Genomic DNA, 12,826 nt, shown 5'->3' with positions numbered 1-12,826 from the left:
CCAAATCTAGTCATTCTAGTTCTAAAGAACTACCTTGAATGTTAGTTGTGCTTGTCTGAACTTAAATAGATCCTGACATATTTAAGTAGCTATTAAAATTGATAAAATCAGGGATGATACCCCAGCTAGAGAAAGGCAGTCACACTTTATCTGTTCCCATTCTGCATTACAGACTTTTTTGAAGAACTTAATGTTGGGGGAGTGGGAACCAATTTTTATACTTTTGAACCAAAAACTTCCAGTAACCAGTTGGAGCCACCATGTCATGAATCTTGTTATTAATACCAAATTCTCTCGGTGACAGAACATTAACCATAATGTACCAGAATATGGGGTTTGGATGAGGTTCATCTTGTCTTTTGTTTTTGTTTTTAATTTTGTTTTGGGAGAAGAGGATAGGATTTTTTTTTTTAATCTGTATTTTTTTAAACCATGTTCTTGCCACTTTGGAAAATGATTCCCAAAGATGCAGGAGGTATGCTTCTGGAGTTGAGAAGTGTAAGAGGGACCACAGAGGGCAGCTACAGCGACCGCTAGTTCCGCCCTCCTCCTCATTCCAGACATGGTGGTGGCCAGAACAATGACAGCTAGAAGGGCAAACTCAGAGATGACAGGACCGTGAATGAGGGACTGACCTCAGGCGCACTAGTGGAAACTCCTCTGCACTGTTACCTTCTCCATTATAACTAAATGTGATCCATTCTAATAAGGCAGATTCTGCCTCTCCTTTTCCCCCATATTTATTTTTTTTATTTTGTGGCTGTGTGGTGAAGCACGTGGGATCCTAAGTTCCCTGACCAGGGATCAAACCTGTGCCCCCTGCATTGGAAGTGCAGAATCTTAACAACTGGACCATGAGGGGAGTTCCCTGCCTCTTTAAAATTGAAGTTTGCTTGATTTCCAGGACTGTGTTAGCTTCAAGTATAGAGCATAGTGATTCAGTATTCTTGCAGATTATACTCTACTATAGGATATAACAAAATAACAGGTATAATTTCCTGTGCTGTTCAGTATATCCTTGTTGCTTACCTATTTTATATACTGTAGTTTGTGTCTGTGAAGCCCATACCCCTAATTTGCCCCCACTTTCTATCTCCCCTTTAGCAACCACAGTAAGATATGGTGTACATATACAATGGAATACTGCTGCTGCTGCTGCTAAGTCGCTTCAGTCGTGTCCGACTCTGTGCGACCCCATAGACGGCAGCCCACCAGGCTCCCCCGTCCCTGGGATTCTCCAGGCAAGAACACTGGAGTGGGTTGCCATTTCCCTCTCCAACGCATGAAAGTGAAAAGTGAAAGTGAAGTCGCTCAGTGTGTCTGACTCTTTGCGACCCCATGGACTGCAGCCTACCAGGCTCCTCTACCCATGGGATCTTCCAGGCAAGAGTACTGGAGTGGGTTGCCATTGCCTTCTCCACAGTGGAATACTACTCAATCATAAAAAAGAATGAAGTACTGGCACTTGCAACAACTTAGATGGACCTACAGAATATTATGCTTAGTGAAATAAGTCAGGCAGAGAAAGACAAACTTTATATGTGGGACCTAAAAGTAACACAAATGAATGTATATACAAAACAGAAACAGATTCTGCCCCTTAAATAGCCAATATTCTAATTACACTTGGAATGGTCCAGAGGCTGCAATAGTCCTTCAGGGTCATAAGAGTATCACTTAGCACTTCACAGTCTTCACATCCTCCATGCACCCTGTGGGTGGAAGCAAAGAGGAAATAAAAGCACCCTAAGAGGGTTTTTGTCATGGCTTCTTGCTCAAAGGCAAATACCACATTCGCCTGAACGGCCTGAAGGTCTCAGATCTCCTTTAACTCAGGTTTAAGGAAGGAAGAAGTGAGAAATGAGATGGGTATCCTGACAGCAACATAGGAGACTATGCTGTGATGTCAGGTAGTTCAACTAAAGGAATTTAATACATAAGGAATGTGTTACAAAGGTATGAAGACAGCTGAAAAGCCAAGTGAGGAAATTAGCAATAATAGGAAAGCTCTGCCACCTCTTCTTTTGTTCCCTCCTGGTCTCCAGTAGATCAGCAGCTCGGACATTAGCTCTTCGGCCACTAGTAACTATTAGTAGACAAAACAGAAGTAAGTGGCACTAGCAGAAGCCACAGAGAGAAGGGCATTTGGAAAAAGATAAAACCAAAGAGAAAATTCAAAGCAGAGAGCTTTGTAGCCTGAGGTTAAGGATTTAGGACCTGATTCTAAAGGGAGAGTGAGATGTTCTAATTTATGATTTTAAATATCACAGGGGCTAATGAATTTGAGATGGGCTCATGTGGAAGCAGTGTCCTGGACAGGAGGCTGTTTCCAGGGACCTGATGGTGGCCACAGCTGAGACAGTGGACAGAGGCTGACGAGTTTAAAATAGGAATCTGCAACAGAATCAGTGAAACTCAGGAGAGAATTGGTTGGGGAGAGCATGACGAGGAAAAGAAAAATGACAGGAATGAGTTGCAGCTTTGAGGCAATCCATATGTGTGTTCAGGAGCCATTCACAAGATAAAATTATGGAAGAGACAGGTTTGTGGAATGTGGGAAAGAGGGAGCCCCATGATGCAATGTGGCCTTGGTAAGTGAGAGATGTTCTGAAGACAGTTCGGAAGAGATGAGACACAGGCAGCTGGATGGATGCTGGGCACGATGGCATGATGTTTTAGATGGGCCAAGAAGAGTGCTAATGATAGGCTATGGAACATCAAGTTTATGCAACATTAAAGTCCCAAGGAATACGGCAGGCAAAGGAAAATATACCCATTCAGGAGAATGGAAAGTCTAATTCTCTTTTCAAACAGTTGAGAATTTTCCCCTGAACTGCTTACTCTACTTTTGTGCAAACAAAAATGGACCACATGTAAAACAGTTTCCCCTGATCATGCAGAATTATTTAATACGTCTTTTAGGAACTGTGTGGAACACACTTGAAAGTGGGGGAAAAATCTGTTTTCAATTCATTAATGTTGCCATGTTTTTCTGGGCTAGAGGCTCTGCTTTTATAACCAAATAAAAAGGACTGACTTATAAACAGAAAAAGAATAATGGGCTCTATTCTCAAGTGCAAGATAGAGGCAAGGAAGGAAACAAATGCCAACTTGACCAAAGGATTAGATCAATATATATATATATATATATAGTATGATATATATAATATTATACATAAAATCTATGGTGTACATCAGAAGCAGAGACCTCCAGGGTCTGACAACTTGAGGAGATGTTGGCAAGAGGATTCAAACCAAACAGTTATATACCCACAGGAAATTACAAGGCCATTTCACAAACAGGTTTTCATACTCTGATAGGAAATACCAGCTCCCATCCCCAGAGGACACCCTGCACCCAACCTGACTTATTTCTAAGCCAAACTTTCAGTCTTGTAATACTTACAAATGACAGGATCTGGTGGGTAAATTACTTTTATATGGTCACAGACCTGAGTAAGTCTCTGATTCTCCAGTCTAAGAGATCATGGAGCATTTGCTTGGAATATTTTCTCCTGAGAGCCTCTTCTTTGCCAGGGGCTGCTAGAGCAGCAGTCTTGGCATTAAAAAAAAAAGGGATGAGGCTTTATGCCCAAGATCTTTGACCACCAACACGCCCTCTTCAGAAATGCATACTGAGATTAGAGTCTATGAACGGCACTCACTCACTTCTGAATTTTTGTGGGTGATTTGTAGTGACTTATGAGATATAGGTGAGTTGGCCACATGATAGAAGCTGGCTCTGAGGGAATAAAAATACACCCTGTCTGGCGAAGAGATGAGTACACACACCATAGACGTATTATGAAATAGGCCACCTAAACTACAAATACTGAGTAATGGCCACAGCACCTGCAACAATATATAGCAATTAAAGTGGTCATAAAAGTTATGGCATGGTTCTTTACCACTCTGTCTTACTGGGAAGAAAGAATCAGAGGGTGAGAGGCTGGGGAGAGGGGCAGAGGGACTGAGGGATAAAGGAAGATTTTTGTTTACCTATATGCAGAACTCATTTGAGACCTTTATATATGTATACATATTTTTAAATAAACTAGAATGAGTTTATTTAAAATATTTGTTCCCTTTCAGAGAATTTCCATGTTCTCCCTTCTCTTAAACACTAAGCAGTGTTGTGAAACGGAACAGCAGTTCTGTTATGAATAACAGAAAAAAGTTTTCCTTAAGACATTCTTAAGAAGTCAGTGAATGGGGACCTAAAAACATTTAGACAGCATTGGCAGATGATACAGAGAACAGAATTTGCAGGCTTGTGTAGTCAGTCAACTGAAGTCTGAAAACCAAAGATTACTAACATTCTTAATGGAGGAAAAATAGATTACAAAAGTCTAATAATGTTAACTGATTGATACGCCCATTAGGAGAGGGGAATTTCCCCCAATTCACACTAAAATTAGTTACTTTCAACCATTAGCAGTCTTCAGTATACTGATTTTAATTAATTAGATGATATATCACATGAACACTTACCTACCCTTTTTCAAAACCCTTACAAGTTTTTGAGATTTTCTTAACTAAAAAAAAAAAAGGAAGGAAGGAGGGAGGGAAGGAGGAAGGATGAAGAGATGAAGAAAGAAAAGGAAAGAAGTTATAATTTTAACAAAAGAGCTGCTGCATCTTCTAACTAATTCCTTTTATAGAAACAAACCAAAAATAATAATAATAATAATAATAATAATCCATAACCCATCACAGCTGCTTGGCTAGAATTACCAATTACCTTCAATGCCTTAGAGATACTTTTCATATTTTTACAAGCCTGCATAGCAAATTTCTAAAACAGTTTTCTTACAGAGGATTGATAAGATTTATATCATTTTAGGTGTATAATGATGATATATTTCATTTAACTATATAAAATCAAGGCTTTACATAACTGGAGGAAAAATGAGAGAGGGCTTACAAATAATAGACTACCACAAACAACTACGATTATTTAAAAAGTAATTTCTGTTAGGTTTTGAAATGTGCTTTTCACTGGCATTGAATATGGGTGTGGCAGATTTACTGGAATCCACATCAAACAAATAACAAAGCCTTGTGACGAGAAGCCAGAAATGTGGATGGTCTCTCCTTGTCCCCAAATCTAATTGCTCCTGAAAGCTCCCAGCACTTGGGGAGGACTTGCTATTTTTCAGACCACTGCAAGGTTTCAAGAGAGGTAGCTAATTGTGCAGCTTCCCAGCACCTCTACACACAATGTAAATACAGGAGTTTAGAAAAGGGACAGCACTTTAAATAACCAGATTATGTGGAATCAATAGGAAATGCTCAAGAAGTTAATAAAGCAATTACTTAACTAGAGTGAGTACTGGACGGGGGTGGGAGCACTTGAGAAAATAACGGTGTACATCACCCCCAATATGAATAAATAATTAAGAGGTGGCTATAAAGTTATCAAGCACACCACTGCACATGCTTGCCCTGCATCTGCGTCCCCAGATGAGCCACATATAATTGTCTTTCTTTCTTCTTTCAACAGAGGACTGCGCCTCCCTTATCCTCGCCTGTCTGTTCTGCCAGTTTTTGGATTGTCTCCTGATGCTCCCGGACACGTGTGAAACTGTGTGTATCAATGTTTGCTGCCCCTCTCACAGGTACCATCACACCTCAGATGAAAGCCACTCCCGGAATGACTGCAACTGCAACTGTGACATTGACTGCAGCCTTTTTGAATGTCATGAGACCAGTGAGTGTCTGGAGCTGGCCATGGAGATTTCAGAAATCTGTTATCGTTAGTGCCACAAAGGGACCACATTCAGGCAGACCTTTTGGCCCTCAGGGGAAACTTCATGACAATGAGCCTGTGATTTTCATGTGCTGAAATGTAAGGACTGTACACATTTCTTGGATGCTCTAGACCATTTTATTCTGCACCTGTCTGGGAAAAAGCTAGTATTGTCAACTCAATGGTCTTGTTCCAAATTTCCCTACCGCATGGCTCGCTGAAAAATCAGATCTTGATCACATGTGATGAACAAATCTTAAATACTTCTTAAATGCCATAGGTACAAGATGTTTCTTGACTGCAAAATAGCATGCAGAACCATTCTGTGTTATTGCACTCATTGGCTTGCATCATGGATTCAACTTCATTCACAAATTCAGGACAAATTAGTGCATTCTTTTAGAACTGACATACATTAGCTTGTCTTTCCAATGGACTCATGCATAAACATTATGCATTGTTGGTTATTATTAATAATGTATTGTATAACATCATTTTGTAATTAAAAATTTATTTATACAGTCTCTTAAAATTCACTTATATGTACAGTTTAGGTAGGAAAGGGAATTAAATGAATTAGAAACCGTGTTCCTGTAATTACAACAGATGTCTCTAAGACATATCCAGTGAATTTTGAATATGATGTACTTCGAGAGAGTACTGTAATTCTAGACCATATTATTATATGCTTATGACTATGTCATAACAGGTTATGCATATTCTTAATTTGTTACAGAAAATCTTTTTTTTTATTCTAATAAGCAGAAATGGGACTTATGTGCAACTTTCAAGAAAATGACCCCAGATCGTCAATTCTTCATTTTCCTCATTTCTGTTTGTCAGGTACAATAAGCAACAGGATATTAAAACAGAACCAGTTCATTTTACTAAATGATCAGTTGTGTAGGAACCCGAAAGAAATACATGTGCAGGTACTTATTCAGCACTGAGTTTCCTAACACAGAATGTGCTTCAGAAACCATATCTTTTTTTCCTTTTCTGAAAATTCAAGTGATTCACAATTATATTGAGCACTTCCTTATATTTACAACAAATCTTTGTAAGATGTGGTATAAACTTAGAAAGCAACTTTTGACTCAAACAAGTTAAAACAAACAATTCAAACAAATTAAAACAATTTGTGGGGGTTGAAGTCACTTGAATTTTCTTTAGTCTCTGTAGGCATGGCACTGCTCACAAACGTGTTCTTAAATATTCTAATGGCGCTATCTCACTACCTTCATCAAGTGTAAAAAAAACACACTTTATCAATAAACAAAGAACACAAAAGTGAAATGAGTCAAGGGAACTTTTATGATCTAGACAAACAACAACAACAACAAATTCCAAAATATCTACCTTTGCCTGACTTTGGCAACCTGGGACAAAAGGCACACTTGGTTTGTGTCTGTAGCCAACTAGCACATTTGTCTACTATGCAATAACTTTCTCGAAACACTGAAAACTCTTAATCTTCTGAAAATATTTTAAACTGCCCTTATAAAAAACATTGAACTGTTCTTGTCTTGTTCCTGGTAACCCAGTGTATCTACGGCTACTGCAGGCTTCGTCCCTGTTCAATTATCATGTTATGCACAAAGCACAGAGCAAGACAGAACCCAACCTTATGAAACACTATAGTCTCAATTCTTTCTAGAAGCTTAGAGACAACTGTATGTATAGAACTTGCAGATCTTTAGGATGGAAAAATATATACTATTAAGAAGGGGACCTAAAGTAGTTGTTACCCAATATTTTCATAAGAGAAAAACAGTCCCCCAAGTACTGACTGATCCAAGATCATACAGTAATTTAATGGCAGTGTCAGAAACTCAAAGCGGTGAGTTCTAATGGCCATGCATTACCCCATTCTCTACTTCTTTTTTTTTTTTTTTTTTTATTCTTTGAATCAGCCATGGATTTACATGTATTCCCAATCCCGATCCCCCCTCCCACCTCCCTCTCCTTCTTAGTTCAGCTCTACGCAGCTCCATACAGGCAGCTGTATACCTGTTCCAGTTGCTCAAATATCAAAATACTACCAGACTGGCTCATAAACAGTTGCTACTGTGAGCCTCCTTAGGGCTTCTCCCATACTCCTAACCACCTGACCCCTCTCCGAGCCCCCACCCACCTCCTCACAGTCCAGTCACTCAAGAAAGAATATCTGGACCTGTAGAGGGTCTTTGGGATCCTGTCCCAATAATATGGTATCTCATCTCATTAATCAGGCCATGTCATATAAATGTTAAATATGTTGACTATCATCCCCTTATTCTTTCTAGTCTATATAACCCTCAAATCGGGCAAAGATGATCCATTTTAGAAGTGAACTGAATACTTGTCAATTAAAGACATAAAAATTGTCAGGTCTTATTTTATACTGTGGTCAGAATACAAGATCCTTCTGTGGCCTCACTTTCCACGGTTTGTTAACTTATTCCTCACTTTCAGAATTTGCCATGCTCTAAAAGAAAGGGTCGGTTATACAAAGTGTGAAATTTCTTTTCTTTATCACCAATAATAAAACATCATCCTTTTTGCAAACATGAATGGCTCTTTCAATTGAATTCTTACACAATAAAGCATACACAGCTGGGAAAATGCAATTGCAGAGGTAAGACAGATGAAAAAGGAACGTGGTTATTGATTAAAAACAAATATCAGAGTCTGAGAAGGTTCAGATTTTTTTTCTGCCATGATGAAAGCCTGTGATCACAAATAAAGATAATGTTGTTCTTTAAGGTGGGCTTCTTAGGGAAAAGAACACTCTGATTTAAGGAAGCACACTAGATAAGAGAGCTCTGAGAACATACAACCTTTATAGGGATTCCAGAAAGAGATTTTTTTTCCTACATAATATAACCAGATAAGTACATTGTCTTTGCTCTGCTCAATGGATTTTTATAAAACCATTGCTCCTCTAAAGACCTACAAAATATGGGAAGCCATGAAGAAATGAAGTTACATTTAACTTGCTAATGAAATTTCCCCACTACATAAGCTGATAGGCCTACAAAATTAATTATCAATGCTGGACAATCAAAGTTAATAAGGCAAAAGTCGCCTCAGTTTTTTCTTTTTTTTTCCCCAAAGAAATGAGACAACATATTCAGTCAGGGAACCTTCACAAATAGGAATATCACATGAAAGCATATCAGCATTTTTTCAAGGATAAACGTGTAGGTGGAAATGTCTGAAGGGCAGAATTCATTATCCAATGCCTCTAAATTTCTCCCTTTACAAAACTGAACAAAAGAACAGTACATACACTTAAGTAAGGCACTTTGACTCTAAGAATTTTGCCCATTAAATGTTAAGTTCATCCAGGTTACACAAACTGATGACCTGTGATAAAATTATAAAATTTAAGTACTTGATTTAATATTTTGTTGGGTGTTCTTCAAAAAAGATATCTGAGTTAAAACCAGAAGAGAAGCCATCAGTTCAGTCAGTCAGTTCAGTCGCTCAGTCGTGTCCGACTCTTTGAGACCCCATGAATCAGAGCATGCCATAGAGAGGCTCTATTGATTTGTTTAGAAAGGTAGAGTGAATAGAGCATAATTTTCTAGTGATTATAATCAACACTGGACCAAAACTGGATTACCGGGACTTTCTACATAGGCCTAGACAGCTCGTTACATCACCATGAAGGATCCCAGAATGTGAGAAAGGATGAGGGATGGAGGTAAGGACAGGATCTGCATCAGTGCTAGATAAAAGTGCCACTTTCTTGGTCTTTCCTGGTGGTCCAGTGGTTAAGACTCCATCATGCTTCCAATGCAGGGGCTGTGAGTTTGACCTGTGGTCGGGGAACTAAATCCTACATGCCATGTAGTGTGGCCAAAAAAGTAGAAGGAAAAAAAAAAAAAGTGCCACCGTCTGGTGTACTATCCTGATATGCTTCATAGCCTGGCTTTTGCTACTGTCTCTAAAGCACTGATTCTCGGTTAGGGGTGATTTGGCACTCATCTGGCAATGTCTCGAGGCATATTAATATTCGGTTATCACAATGTAAAGAGGAAAGACGCTATTAAGCTTTAGTGATTAAAAGCCAAGAATGCTACTAAACATCCTACAACACACAGGACAACCTCCCAAAGAGCTCTGAAAGCCTTTCTATCAGTCTCAATAAATCATTACCAAATGGACCTTAAACAACTGTTAGAAACAAACTTGTCAGGTAAATTTAAACTTTAAATTTCCAATAAATAACAGATAATACTTTAGTATAAGCGATGTCCCAAATATTGCACACGACATATTAATACTTATACTATGGAACAATTCCTTGTTTATCTGAAATTCAAATTAAACTGCTTGTCCTATATTTCTATTTGCTAAGTCTAGCAGCCCCAGTGCAACATACTCCACATTTTCAGAAGGAATTTAGGAAAGTGATGATCCTTCGGCTTCCTCCCTGCTGTCATGAGAGCAAGGGTTGTTGATCTCTTTGGTCAGAAGCCAGGACATTCATTGGGCCACATTTTACAAAGTGGTGTGGTTTAGGTCAGGGAATATGGTTTAAAGATCAGCTCAAGAGCAGGACCTTCTCATTTTCCCTGCTGTCTAAGGTTGATGCAGGGCCTCCTTCCTTAGACTAAGCTGGTCATGTCACATCTCTGTTGGCAACTGAGGAAGCACCTTAGCCAGGGCTATCCTGATTTAAGAAGTAGTCAACAGAGGTCTTCACTTAAACCTTGACGTCTACACCGTGTTTTCTGATTCAGTCTTAGCTAGAAAGACCTGCCTTGATTAGTGCTTACATCGCTAGAAGAGAATCTGTTCCCCATCTAGCTATTTTTCCTATCCATATAGCTCCCTCTGCTGAACTCAACACGGGGAGAAAGGGGTGAGTGGGAGGGTGAGACTGAGGCATTCTTAAACCTGGATTGCAATACCATCTACAAGCTTCACCACACGCTCTCAGTACATAGTTAGGAGGAGACCAGAGAGCCTGACAGTGTTCCCTTTACTGCATTATTCTTATTTTACATATGAGAGAAATATTAAGTAGAAAATATAATATTTAAGTGATTTATATACATTATCGCTAGTCTCTAAACAGCCCTATGACACAGATTCTACTAGCATCTGCATTTTCCTAGGGAAAACAGAGACTTAAATAAATTAAGTAACTTGCCCAAGGTCCACACCAAATAAGCAATTGTTGCAAGGCTTGAACCACTTGTGTTCATTTCAAGGTTTTCACTTTTTTATCCCTAAGTATAAAAGTTGTACATATGAAAAATGATTGAATCAAAATAAAGCCCAAGGATCACTTCTAAAGCAAAAGCAATCAGAAAAATATGACACTATTCAAAGAAACCCACTCGCTGATACTAAATGTTTTCTGAGTTGCTATCCTATGCAATGATGAGAAATTGAAACATCTTCAATATGCTTTTAAGATAAGTACTCTAATAAGTAATAAATGCAAAATGAATGTATAGCAACTTAATCTTTATGTCAGGAGCTCTGCCCCATTCATTTCTGGTTACAAAGGCTTACATTTTAGTGCTCCATTTTAGCAAAGCAATGTTGATCTCTGCCTCCAGAGCTCATCCTGCCCACAGGACCCGGACCAGTCCCTCATCAGCATTCCACAAGAGCATGAATTGTTTTTAATCAGTCAACAACACTACAGTCAACCAAATGCATTCTGATACTGAGACCTTTTATCTCAAAAGCTATGCAGAAACCAAGGTCACAGTAACCTCTTTTATGGTTTATTGTTCCTCAAATGTACTTAGTGAATTTACAAAGCCACAACTTATTTTGAGGATTCAGAGCTTTCACTACGTTCAGCTCTCTCCTACATTATCTTTGTTCCCTCTTTCAGCACTTTCTGCCTAAGGGTCTTCATTGAACATCAAGTTCCCGTAAGTATTTTAAAAAATAAAACAAGAATATCGAACAAGATTCTCTCAGCAGCTAAGATAATCATCATTTGTAATTGAGGCTCTTCAGAAAACTGCATGAATGTTTCAGATCACTGCCAGACAGCTCTGCAATTAAGGTGCAGGCAATGGAAGGGGAAGGCAAGAAGGTAGGACCTTGCTAGTGCTGTCACTCTGTCACTGCTACAATCAAATAACTGCTGATGTAGGCAAGGCAGTAAGCCTTGATCTAGCCCAGGGGGTGAGTTTGGAAAACTGCCCTTGGGAGGTGAGGCAGAGTTAGGGTTCTAAATGCTGTAGAAGTGCTTCCGCAGATCCACAAACCTCATGAGGTTACCCTCCTAGCTCACGTTTTTGATGACTCTCACTTAAGCAATAATATGCATAAATTCATGGTCTTGATCTACTAGTAGTATTTTTACAATAAAGTATTAACACGTGATTAGAGATATTGAAAATAAAAAAGTGTCTATGTACACAGAGAACAAATGTATGGACACCAAGTGGCGGGAGGAATTAGTAAACTGGGATTAACATATATACGCTGATAGTATGCCTAAAATAGATAACTAATGAAAACTTACTGTACAGCTGGGAGAACTCTACTGAGTGTTCTGTGATGACCTAAATAGGAAGAAAACCCAAAAAAGAAGGGCTGTATGGATATGTACAGCTGATTCACTTTGCTGTAGAGCAGACATTAACACAGCATTGTAAAGATACCATACATCAATAAAAAATAATTTTTAGAAAATACTGTCTGTGTAGCACCAAAAATCATCCTGCATGCTACCAATGGTGCTTTAATCATAAACTGGGCAACAGCAGGTTTAATCAAAGAAACTATGTAACCAGTTGGGAGGTTATTGCCCAACTCCAGGAAAGACTTAGTAGAGGCCTGGACTAAGGGGGTGGTTAGGAAGTGAGTGACTGTGGGGAAGGAAGAAGGGGTGAGGTTCATATCTAGAAAGGCCTTTGAATGTTAGTTTGTGATTTACTTTGGTACAAATGAAAGCCACTGAAAAATGGCACGGGATTACATGATTAAAGTGGGGTGGGAGGAGGATGGGCCGTAACACGGTGTACAGGACCAACGAGAGCGAGGAAAGACTGAGACTCACAAAGGCGCCACTGCAGTGAGGCACGGGGTGCTGAAGGCCTGAAATAGGATGGTGAC

At 39.1% G+C, this 12,826-nt stretch overlaps 1 protein-coding gene across 1 annotated transcript in view; it reads left to right on the top strand.

Annotated features, from left to right (window-relative positions):
• The window catches only part of MDFIC2 (MyoD family inhibitor domain containing 2), a 107,385-nt gene extending 99,767 nt beyond the window's left edge, over positions 1 to 7,618 (top strand). Inside the window, exon 5 of the mRNA XM_043443178.1 lies at positions 5,504 to 7,618. Within this exon, the coding sequence (XP_043299113.1) occupies positions 5,504 to 5,760 (257 nt within the window). The 3' untranslated portion in view covers positions 5,761 to 7,618. The remainder of the gene's footprint in view (positions 1 to 5,503) is intronic.
• Positions 7,619 to 12,826: the final 5,208 nt, after the last annotated feature.

Source organism: Cervus canadensis, chromosome 22 (genome assembly GCF_019320065.1).
Source record: "Cervus canadensis isolate Bull #8, Minnesota chromosome 22, ASM1932006v1, whole genome shotgun sequence".
Classification (NCBI taxonomy): Eukaryota; Metazoa; Chordata; class Mammalia; order Artiodactyla; family Cervidae; genus Cervus; species Cervus canadensis.
This window is presented reverse-complemented; position numbering and strand designations above follow the sequence as displayed.